This window comes from Equus quagga, chromosome 3 (genome assembly GCF_021613505.1).
Source record: "Equus quagga isolate Etosha38 chromosome 3, UCLA_HA_Equagga_1.0, whole genome shotgun sequence".
In the NCBI taxonomy this organism is placed as follows: Eukaryota; Metazoa; Chordata; class Mammalia; order Perissodactyla; family Equidae; genus Equus; species Equus quagga.
The window spans coordinates 15,488,246-15,501,090 of record NC_060269.1 but is presented as its reverse complement, the minus strand read 5'-3'; the positions used below and the strand labels follow the sequence as shown (position 1 = coordinate 15,501,090).

The window sequence follows — 12,845 nt, the reverse complement described above, 5'->3', positions numbered from 1 at the left end:
AGTATTCCCCACAGTAGGACTTTTAAAAGGTTCTTCTCTCTGGCCTACCTGGAAAGCAGAACCATGTGCTTTAACTGTCAGCCATGGTAGACATCAGGTTCCTTCTAGAAAAAGAGAGGTGCCTAACAGGAGCACCCACTCACTTCTCGAGGTGATACCCATGGGCAAGACCAAGAGTCTCCAGAATTCTACAAAACAAAAGCTCTACAGTTTCCATCATTAAGCATGGCCAAAAATAATCTAAGTCTGAAAAATCTTCAACGTAGGTGTAACCAAACAGATATCCCAACTGGGTTTTTTTCTAATCTCATTAAAACACTCAAAGAATATCTAACTTTGAGTAATGTAACTTCCTGGAGGGCTTTCCAAGAAAAATAAGTCGAGTTGCAAAACTTCTACGTAAATAACTAAAAAAATTTTCCTGCTGTATGAGAGTATTAGCTACACTGCTGTTACATTGTTGGGTGCAGTGTCTAGCAAAAATTATAACTCTGATTTAGAATAAAAATCTACAGCATCACTTTTTGGTGGTAATTAGGTAACAGGGTCAGCCATCTGTTAAGAATATCTTTAGATCACGATAATAAATCCATATCACTGATTTTCTTTAATTGTTTACCTTTTAGAGGGAGAACATACTTTCCAGTTCACTAAAAGTGATATGGTCCTTGGGCCCCGGCCCAGAAAGCCCAAACTTGAGAAACTCTAGACTCTCTCCTGAAGAAAACTACTTCTTTCGTAGAAGGTTGTTATGAGAAATTCGGTCAGATATTCCATTGAAAGCAACATATTAAGCCTACAGATGTTTCTACTCTTCCCTTATATTACCCTATTTACTGCTAACTGTGTTATTTTCTTTTCTCGGTATTCTCAAGCCTCTTGGAATTTTTTTTTGAGGACCTACATCAAGCTTACTACCTATCCATAGTTTCCAGAAAACATCTTTACCCCACTTCTTGATATCTATGACAACCACCCATCTGCTGGTAACTCTCCTACTTTCTATAATTCTTACGGACTTTCAGCAGTGCCCACATCTGTAAGCAATGTATGTACCAGGGGACTGGATTCTTTCTCGTCCACAATATTTTTCTGAGGAATAACACAATCAGAGCTACCCTTTGGAAAGATTACTCTGTCAAAGAACAATATCCAAATGATTAGATGGTGTTGTGGGATGAACTGTATCCCCCCAAAATTCATATGTTGAAGCCCTGCACTTGAAGATGAAACGTCTAAAGAGATGATTAAGTTAAAATGAGGCCACTAGGGTGGGCCCCAACCCAATCTGACTGATGTCCCTACAAGAAGAGGTAATTTGCATGTGTGCACCCAGGGATGACCACGTGAAGAGGCAGCAAGCAGGCAGCCATCTGCAAGCCAAGGAGAGAGGCCTCAGAAGAAACCAAACCTGCAGACACCTTGATCCTGGACTTCCAGCCTCCAGAACTATGAGAAAACAAATTTCTGTTGTTTGAGACACTCAGTCGGTAGTATTTCGCTATGGCAGCCCTAGCAAAGTAATACAGCTGGGATGGTTAGAAGGCAGGTGCAATAGTCAGGGAGAGAAATGGAGCAGCTGTGGCGAGAAGGCAGAGGTCAGCGTGAGTGCAGAAGATGCTGCAGAACAGAGATGCACAGGGCTCGAGACGGGGATGTGAGGACTGAGGAAAATGAAGGATAGAATGGCAAGAAAGATAGCGACACTGCTTAAAAATACAGGAGAGTCAAAAAAGGGGGAAAGTGATTTCAAAGAATGAGGACTTGAATTTTACTCACATTTCCAGATGTGTGTAGCTAAATGCTTTCTTGATATCTCTTTGTCTATCTTGGTCTTCATTTCCTCACACAGCAGACACTCAAAAAATTATTGATTGACTGACAATCTCACTTAGTGAAGATTAAAACAAAATAGGACCAAGTACATCTGCTTTTGGGGGGGTTGTTTTTTAATCTTACACCACATGTCCTTAAATAGTGAGCCTATCTTGAATTTCCTTGAAAAGGCCTAACTATACTTTTAAAACATCCTTGTAGTTATTCTCTTTGCATTTTCTGCATGCCCTAGCTGATTCTGCATTTTATTTTCCAGACCCTGTCTTCAAGGTTCATTCCAGTCTCACATAGTATATATCCTTAATTACCTACTACTCTTTCTATTTTTACATATGTCATTTAAAAAATCTTTGAGTTCTTCAGAAAGCAACCCCTAAATATTAAAGAAAAATCATTTTACACTAATTTGTGACAAATATTTTCCAAACAAAAAAGAATGTAATAATGGGGTGGGAGAAAAGATGGTAGAGATTTTAACTTTGCTGGACATGGCAAAGCCTCTGGGAAGAGTTTAAATTATTTTTTTAAATTGTTATCTCGGTTCAAATTTCTGCTACATTGTCCAGCTGGGAATTCTGGCCATGAACCTGTATTCTAAACACAGAGAAGTCTAGAAGACACAATTAATTACTTGTTGTCACAAAGAATCACGTTTTGCAAAGCCAAGAGCAAAAACTGTATTGTTATCTGTAAAATGAGATAATGATACTTGCTTTATAAGTTTGTAAGCAAGATTAAACAGGTATTAATTGTAAAGCTGACATGTCACATAGTCTCAAGAACTTCATTCATTCATTCATTCAATAAATACCAAGGTCCTAGGAATTGAGTTGTGAAGGCCAAACAACTGGCCCGTCCTCTACTGCAAGGTACAGGGACTTTACCAGTCACTCTGGCAATCTCCCTACATGTCTGGCCAAGGCTGGACAGATCCCAGGAACACTTTATGGCTTTAATACTCTCCCCCCAAAATAATCTGTGCCTTACTTTTCCCAACCTGTAACAGCTAAAGATATTGCCGTATCTCATTATTTCTTAATTTAACACCTGCTCTATACATCTTCTTTAGATATTAATATCCTCCATTAAATCAGACAGCAAGATTGTCTTCCTAATTTCACTTGCATTATACTCCCCTTACAAAATTACTGAGTTTAGAATAATGTATAAATACAAGCATGTAAGAAGAACTTCTAAAACTTAGAAACACTCAAAATAGAATATTTCTTTTTTCACATAATTTTTTTGACAAATGCCTTACCGCAAAAAAGATAAGGAAATAAGGTTAATCAATCTTACATTTAAAGATTAAAGTTGATTTAGAAAAAGGCTCTCCAAACTTCTGTCTCTAGTAGGATGAAAAATAACAAGAGGACCAACTATGCAAAATGCAAGATCATACCATCGCAGAATCAGAATTTCCAAAACGAAAGGGACCTTCCTCTTAAGTCCTCATCCTGACTGAAGTGGTCACCCAGCCAGTGAGTAAACGACGCCTCCCCCAACACACACACACACACACACACACACACCCATCTTCAAATGAGCCAAGGCTAGAAACAGCTATGAAGAGAAAAGTCAAATGACACTTGGGAAAATAAATAAATAAATAGGCAAGAAAGGTAACATAATTAATAGAAAAAGTAAAAATATACAAAGAAGACATATAGCAGGTGTCAGATGAAAAGATATTATTAGGCAGTAGAGAGATTAATTTACTTTCTAATTCAAAACAAAGACTTCACCAATGATAGATTTCAAAAAGTAATTTCTTAAACAGAGGTATTATTTGACCCCTTCACTCTCTTCCATTTCCTACTTATGAAATGATCACCTAAAAACCTATGAATTGTTTTCTGTTTGCAAAATGATTCAGCTTAGAAAGCAGTAGAATGAGACTGGTCATTCAGTAATTTCTCCCACCCACCCTTGCAGACATCACATCACAAAGACTATGACTCACATTGTCATACAGTTTCTAGCCTTTTAAGAGATTTACAGATTGTTGTGATGAAGAGTTGCTCATAAATCTGAATGAATATTAGGATGAAACTATTTGTACCATTTCCTCCCAGCCAAAAGGGATACTAACCATGGTACCAAACAGCTCTTAATCCTAATTTATAAGATGATTCACTGATTTTAGACTTAAGAGAGATTTAAGAATTAAAGCGTCTGAATCAAGAATGAATTCTTAGATCCACATGCCTTAATGACAGACTATAACTAGTTCTGGAATTGACTAGAAATATTGATATGTTATTCACAGCTGAAAAGAAAACTTTCACAATAAGAAGTAATCCTAGCAAATGATTATGTTTTATCTTTATTGCTTTCTTTGAATAATGTGAAAGGTGTTTGCAGAAAGAAGTACAGTGACGCTACATTCAATGTATCCATTTTACATGCCTCACACTGAAGTGTTTATGCTTATTCACTTAAACCTCTGGCTCATTTGTAGATTGAACCTGTTCATGGGGCTCAGCCTGGTCATTCACTGAGCAATAAAGGCAAGGGGAACCTGGGATGAGTAAATTCAGTCTCAGAACCTCAGAGCAGAAAAGAGAGTGCAGGACTGCTAGGTAATGTTGTTTGACTTAAAAAAAAAAAATCCTCACCAATTAGGAATTTCAAAAACCTTGCAGAATATGAAATTAAAACATTAAAAATTAAAATTTTAATTAAAAATTAAATTAGAGAGAATTTTTAGATAGCACACAGGAAAGGATGGTGGAAAAGAAATGGGGCCTGAAGCACGATTAGAATTGGAATAAGAGGATTGAGAGGACTTTCCAGCTGAAGGAAACAGCCCGATTAAAGGTCAAGAGGAGAAGGGGAAGTGGGAAGAAGGTCAGAAAGGAAGTCAGAAGATCTGGCTAAGCTTTTGGGTACATGTCAAACTTAACAAACATTCTTTGAGTGGCCACTGTGCACCAGGACAGATACAGAAAATGTGACCCAGTCCTTGCCCACAAGTAGCTCTCTGTCCCAGTGTCAGAGACAAACACATAAACAATCAATTACAACAAAAATCATTACGTTCTGCAGCAGAATATGTACCAACTACTATGGGAAAAACAGAGGTAGAAACAATTAATTCTCCCTGGGAAGGCAAGGGCAAGTTTCACAGAGGAGAAGACTGTTGAGCTGGCTCTTAAAAGGTTTTTCCAGAGAAAGGTGGGAATGGGAGGAGGATGTGAGAGAGGAATTGACAAGAAAAAGAAGGATTTTCTAAAAACAAGGATCACATGAGGAAAAGCCAATCACTCTAATCATGATGGTTCTGTCTGGTTAGAGAGACTATAATTACAGCACAGAGCGCTGGCGGCATCAGGGGACCAGGGATGGTAAATAGCAGGCAATGAGATTGGGCAGAGAGGTCATATTTGAGAAGGAAAGTTTGGTGCAGTCTGGGAGTAGGTGGTAAAGGACAGGAGAAATCAAGAGACAGGGCAAGGAGAAATCAAGAGACAGGGCAAAGAAAAATCACTGAAGCAGGGGAACATTATATATATATATTTATAAAGGATAAAAAATATACTTTATATTATATATTTATTACATATATATATATATATATATACACACACACACACACACACACACACACCCCAACACATATACACACACAGGAAGAGGAGAAAGGCATCAAAGCTGATTCCAAGGTGTCTAGCTTTGGAGACTAGAAGAATAATTTCAGTACAAAGAGAAATTTGGTAGGAAGGGGTGCTAGTCTGAGAAAATGACGTTCCATTCTGTTTTACGCATGTTAAGTTGAGGCTGAGGCGGTGGATCTGTCCTTCACGCAGTGGGAAACACAGTGCTAACACAGAGACGGGAAATCAGGGAGAGACTACACAGGATTTGCTGAAGGAACATGTGTACACAGAAAGTGGGGTAGAGGGCCAAAATCAGAGGCTTAGGGAATATGAAAGCAAAAGACCAAAGTAAAACCAGGCTGACGTGGTGTAACAGAGCCAAGGAATTCTCAAGAAGATCGAGGCAGACAATGGTGTCAAATGTCAGAAGTGGGGTGACAAATTGGATCAGGCCACGTGACTGAACTGAAGACTGCTGGGACTCTCATACAGAGCAACTTAAGGAGAATACTGGGGGCAGAACTGAGAGTTAAAAAGGGAGTTTAAAAGAGCTAAAACAAGAAATGGAGATGAAGTAGAAGAGGACAGGATTCCAGGAGATCGGCAACAAAAGAATGAACAAACAATGCACAGCGTACCTGAGGAATTTCATATCACACAGGACATGATAAAATTCCTAAATGCATTTTAAAGAAAAAAAGAATTCCTAATGAGAGTTGTAGACTATTTATCCTGAAAAATGATTCCTCTCTCTAGATTACCCTAAGAAATGCCAATAGGCAGCCTCTAAAATTCCCAAATATTTTCCAAATATAACTTTGTTAGATATAATTATTTTCATTAAAAAATTGGCCAAGCGTCTAAAAGTACGTGTTACTACACCAAGAGAACTACAAACCTCGACCAAGCTTTATACGGCATATGGCCCAGGACCAGTTATTCCACAGCAAGGTCCGCACAGACTGTTTGTTTTCATCATTGGCTGAAATGCAGTGGGCCCTCCCTGAGTCAAAGGTACTAAGCCTTTTATGATGTTTATTTATATGGAGAAGTCATGATTCCTACCTCAAGGTGCCAGCATCTTCTCAAAATGCCTAAATTATGAACAGAGAATAAACCACTCAGAATCTAACCAGATCATTACTGCTCCATACAAATTCCTTAAAAAAAAAAAGGACTTTTCTTGGCTAATTTGGGTTACTGTTTAATTACAAATTTTAATTATAAATTAAAGTATAGTTAATTTAAATTATACCAGGCAAATTCCTTTCAACAGTTCAATTATACCTGGAACATAATACTAATATTCTCATACTTTCTCTTCATTTTTTTATCTCCAGAATATCTTGAAAATCTGTGAACCTTTCACTTCAGAATTCTATGGGATAATTCAATTTAGAGAGTAAGTTAATTTGGGGAAGTAAGTAGCCCTTTGAAAATACAAACACACACACCCCCATTACAGATTTCTGTAAATGAATGAGTAAGCATGAAGGATACACTGGTCAACTCAAAAGTCATGCTGTGCAAGAAGGGTGAGACACAAGTAAAAACACAGAACATTGGCTGGCCGTTGCCTCCAGGCCCTTCAAATTTCTTCAAATTAAAACTATCCCCCAGGAATATAGAACAGGACTAGTCTGGCTTCTAAGAACCATAGCTTATGGCTCAATGGTTGAGGTTCCCTGGGAGTCACCACTTCTCTTCCAGTCCTCTTACAGTCCTGTGGCTATAAATAACCTGGCTTAGAGGGAGAGTTTGACAGCAAACGCATGCAATAACTAACCTAACAATGGATCCAATAAGGAAACACTGAAACTCATGGTGCCACATCTGCATTTCCTCATAATACAAGGAAAATTCTACACTGCTAGTCGTTATTCCCAATTATTTTGCAGGCAACCAAGCATTAAATATTTATTGAGCATTGACAACATACAAGTTAAGCACAAGACCAAAACCCTGATTTCAGAACGCAAAAAATGACAATCTCAAAAACAAAACAGAAGAAAGTACACTTGTTTGGATAGATTATGCTAATAAAGTTCAGGTTTGTGCCCCAGCTGTGCTGATTTGCCATGCTCCGTCTTGGTCATCGACTCTTACTCCAGACCAGCTTTCTTACAGACGTGAGCTACAGGACAAAGGGGCCCGAGCGGGGCGTTTGGAAAATCAGCCAACACTGGGATTGGAAAAACAAGCAAAGGCGATGGCACATGTGTAGTTACTATACTGTTGTACAGGCATCTCGTGGTTTGAAAACAACTTTTCTAATAAATCACTGATGGTGATTTCTGAGAATCACTGGGTATACGAACAAAGTCAATTTTATAATTATAATGTACAAAGGATGATGCTGGTTTTGTTTACTACATCTGTAACATTTTATTTTCAAATTAAACTTTAAAATCAAGGCCATCCATCTTAAAATGGTATCATAAATCAAAATGAGACTACTTAGAACCTAGTGGTCACACCATTGTCAAAGTCTAATTATATAATGGTCATTTTATAAACACAACCAAAGCCCTCAGGGTACGTCACAAGGGGATGTTGCCTTTTCTAGACTGAAGTCACTTGGCATCAACTTCATTTTAAAAGGCTCCTAAGGTGTGGTAATATCTGTGACTCATGAATTGTCCTTTCATTGCTGTACCCATTACGATTTCGACAATTAAGCGAGCTGTTAGTCTTACTTCACTTGTTTACCGCACACAAATAGCCTTACAGTAAATATCGTGTTTATTTAATTTGTTTTTTTTAAAGATTGGCCCTGAGCTAGTATCTGTTGCCAATCTTTTTTATTTCCTTCTCCCCAAATCCCCCAGTACGTAGTTGTGTATTCTAGCTGTAGGTCCTCCTAGTTCTGCTCTGTGGGCCGCCGCCTCAGCATGGCCTGAGGAATGGTGTGTAGGTCCACACCCAGGATCCAAACCAGTAAAACCTAGGCTGCCGAAGCAGAGCACACAAACTTAACCACTTGGCTACAGGTCCGGCCCCAAATATCATGTTTATTAAGGCAAATTAGTTGGATCCACTTGCCAGATATGACCCAAAAAAGATGGGGGGAGAGAAGCTAGTATCATTAAATCAATAGTTCCATTTACAAAAAGGAGGGTGAAGAGAAGGAAAGGTGGCTTTATCCAGTGCGGCAGGAATGCCAGAGTAAGAACTCCTCTGAGAAACGGGCTGTCTCAGTACTCTGCAATGGAGGACGCTGCAAAGGGAGACCCTGAGGGCCTCTCTATGACTGAAAAGATGAGAGCACAGGCTCGGGGAGGGCAGGGAAAGAAGGCAGGGGGCCAGGTGGGCAAGAAGGCTGTTCAGGATGATAACAGAGGAAATCGACAGGTAAACTCAGGCAATCAGTGTCCTCCTCTGCAAAATGAGATCGGTGAACTAGGAGGTCTGAAGCCTCCCTTTGAATTTTCCAAGTGCATGATTTTATGATTGGCGTTGTATGGAATATGTGCCGTGCAAAGGGCGTGGGAGTCACGCAGACCTGGATCCCATCCCTGGTCCACACCGGGAAGGCCAGGTCCCTCAGCCTCTCCAAGTCTCAGTGTCCTCTGGAGCCTGGAAGCGGAGAAGGGCAGCAGACAGGCAGTCAGTCCCCTCCTGGGAGAAGCCCAAGGATGGATCCAGCACTCCTAACTACCTTCATTTTTTCCTAAGTAAGAGCATCTGGAACAAATTTAATGCTCAACTCTACATAAGCAGCATACATTTCATTTCCTATACACCACATGCTGTACGTGCTGCTTGGGATAAAACGTTCTCTTCTGCGTTTTGACATGGTCCGCTACTTTAGAGTACAGACTTAATGTTACACCTTCCCCGGGACCTTTGAAAGAGGCCTGTCAAAATATCTAGGAGCCAAAAGGAAGGCGGGTGTGCAGCACACACGCTGGAGAAGCAGAGACTCTGTAACCATAACTTGCTTTTATCAAGACTCTCAGATCCAATGACAGTTATTCCAGGACTATGAAAAAAGTGCAGGAAAATGGGCCCTTTTGAGTGAAAACAACTCAAGAGAATACCCAGGTGTGAAGCAAAGCCAACCTTCAGCAACAGGGAGAAGGTGGAAAGGCTGGTGTGGAGGCACCTGCTCCTACTTCCCCTTTCATCTCTGCCTCTGTGCTCCCCGCCCCGAGCCACAGCCCCACACCTAATCAGCACCCCGCACGGACGCCACAGTCTTCAAAGCACCCCTCCCTAAACTCCAGTCCTTTGGGACAGCTTTTGGGGAAGAAACTGCCCTCATAATTTAACCCACACTAAACGTTAAAATCTGATGACGGCTCAACTCTTCCTTTCCTGAGGTATTTTATTTGCATTTTAGAAGACTTCTGGACAGAAGGTGTCAATGTCGAAGCAATAAATCTCCAGTAACAGATTTTCAGGTCAACTGGGCAAAAGTTTGAGGGATGGGGCCACGGGTTTTTCAGTTTTTGAAATAGGTGTAGATATCTGAGCCATAATTCAGTGGCAAATTGTGGCAACCATTAACCCTGCTTTTATTTCTCCGTATTGGCTGCTGAGTTTTGTCTGTTTGGGGAAAGGGAGGGGATGCGGTTGAGAGGATATTGTTATGTCGTGGCCATGCTCATTTTTCGCTTATATCTTCTCCATCAGTCTCCTCCTGGTCTGGTCAACTATCAGTATGCCTTCATCATGCCAGAAAACTATACTATACTTAAACTTATGTCCAGATTGGGCTACAGAGAAGTGTCTAAATTCATCATCCTTGGGTTTGTATTCCAGTCAGTCTACTGCCTGGTGAGTATTCTACTCTTCACTTTTAACATCTTATTTTTAGACAGCTACCAAGTTGGCAGGGTTTCTCAACTCTAGCACTATTAACAACTAGGGACAGAAGATTCTTTGCTGGGGGATTAGGGAGGTATCCTCTGCATTGTAGGACGTTTAACAGCATCCTTGGCCTCAACCTACTAGAGGCCAGTAGCAACCTTCCAGGAATGACAACCAAAACTGTCTCCAGGCATGCCAAATGTTCCCTAGGGCCAAAGTCACCCCCATTTGAGAACCAGAGTCAAAATAAGATTACAAAAATGGCAGCCCAACTCGTAGGTGGGAAGAAAAAGTTAACAATTGTTTTTATGAGGGTGGTAATGTGGCATGCGATTCAGAATTATCCTCACTCACTAGCCCCCATAAAGTTTTATTGTAAAGGAAACAGGGTATCAAAACCTTCAAAGAGAAAAACAGATTCAGCAACTAATAAAGTGTCTGGGAAAAAAAAAAAAAAAAAAGAGTACTAGGGGAAGCCTCAGTACGAACCTAATCTGGAGGAGAGTTCTGTCTTCTACTCATCGAACATGCTCCTTTTTATTATAAACAGTTTGTGCCACCAGAAAAGAACAAAACTAATTGGGACATATGCGCCCCTTGCCTTAATCTGCTCAGCTAGCCTAGCAGACAACTTCAGAACAAACTTCAAACACAAAGGTAATTTTATGAAACCATTCAAGTTATCAAAAATAGAAAAACAGCACTAACCCATACATTGGGTTACAAGCATCTTTTCAGTTTTACTGGATAATGTAAGTGATTGATAAAACTTTTAAATTATGGCAGGCCTGAAAAATTAAAGACGGGTATCTTTTTCTTGTTGCTATTTTGCAGTCAACAGACTCTAATACAAAAGCACACTTCCGTTCCTTTGTCAGCTTGGGTTGGGCTGCGGAGCTTTCTGCTCTTCCTCTCTCCTCATCCCAGAGCGAGTGACATTCTATTAGCATCATAAGACAAAGATGTAAACGCCAGGGAGGGGCGCTCTGGACTCCAGCGGGTCTTTTCTCAGTTAAATAGAGGATAAGATTCTCGTCTGAAACCCACGAAAAAGGACGGCCAGAATGCATAGCTTTTAAAATAGGTGTTTTACCTACGCATACAGATGACAGTTAAAATACAGTGAGGTGCTTTCTCTCACTTCAAATTCCATCAGTGTTGTTAATCGTCCCATTTTATGCCCTTTTCTTCCTCTTTTCTCTAGACCAGTGGGTCTCAAAGTGTGGTCCTAGGTCAGCATCACCTGGGAACTTGTTAGAAATGCACATTATCAGGCCCCACTCCGGACCTAAGGAATCAGAAACTCTGGGAGACAGGGTTCGGCAAGGTGCTATAACCTCCAGGTGACTGGAACGGACCCTGAAGTTTCAGAACCAATGATTTCCGCCAGTGTTATTTCTATAACCACAAATAGATTATTTTTTACAGAACACAAAAGTGTAGACTAGTAAACTGAGTCCTCTACGCACTTTACATAAACTCTCATTTGATCCTCAAACCCGATGCAAGATAAATGTTATCCCCACGTGAGGGATGGGGAAACCGGCTCAAGATCCCAAAGCTAAGAACCGCAGGTGGAAGACTAAAGTTTTCGCAGTTCTTTTCACTACTGAAACAAAGGTCCGTCGCGCTTTATTAACAAAGTCCCTATCTTTTGCTTTTTCGGCAATTCGGAAAAAAAATAGAAACGGACGGGTGAGAGCAGTTTGCCAGCTGCCTCGGATTCTACCGAATCGGAATTTAGGGGCATGACACTGGAAAGGCATTTTTCCAATAAAGACGTTTAATTCGGTTGCGGTCCCTCCTATCTTTGTCCGGGGGACTGCGCGCATCCCACAGAGAAGGGGTCGGACCCTCAGGGTGGGGACGCGGGCGGCATCCCGGCGAGCGGCCACCGCTCCGCCGCAGCCCGGCATCCCCGATTCGACAGGTTGTGTGCGCGAAGGGAGCCCGCCGGCCGGGCCCGGGGGAAACTGGCAAACCCCAAAGCTGGGGGGGGGGGGGGGGGCGGCCACCCCCCCCCCGCGCCGGGGGGGGGGGGGGGGGGGGGGGGGCCCCGGGGCCCGGCCCGGGGGGGGGCGGCCCCCCGGGGGGGGGGGGGGGGGGGGTGCGTCTAACCCGACACCGCAGCTCCGGGGAGGCTGGGGCGAGCGGTGAACCAGGACACCGCCGAGGGCCGCGCGGGAACAAACCGCACATCCCACTGGGTCGGAGAGAAGCGCAGGCTGGCCTGGCGGGGAGGGGGGAGCCCCGGGAGCCGCACACGGGCTGGGGGAGGACGAGCGGGCCAGCACTCACTGTGAGGGTCGCTCTTCTCCCGGACCCCGTCCACTCGGCCGTCGGGGTGGATGCGCAGGAAGAAGCCCCCGTTTTTGCAGTAGAGCCGCTTGGGGTCCTTGAAGTGGCCGGGCGGGAAGGCGCCGCTGCCGCCGTCCTCGGGCAGGGCGGGCAGCGTGGTGATGCTCCCGGCTGCCATGGCCCCGCCGGGGCCCTGCCGGGGCCCCCGAGCCCCTGGAGCCGCGCGGGGAGCCGCCGCCCCCCGGCCCCGGCCCCGGCCTCCGACCCGCTCTGGGGCGCGGCCCCGGCCCCGGCCCCCCA

At 42.7% G+C, this 12,845-nt stretch overlaps 1 protein-coding gene across 1 annotated transcript in view; it reads right to left on the bottom strand.

Annotated features, from left to right (window-relative positions):
- The window catches only part of FGF2 (fibroblast growth factor 2), a 55,268-nt gene that overhangs the window by 38,101 nt on the left and 4,322 nt on the right, over window positions 1-12,845 (bottom strand). The window contains 1 exon segment of the mRNA XM_046656735.1: window positions 12,546-12,845. Coding sequence (XP_046512691.1) covers window positions 12,546-12,845 — 300 coding nt within the window.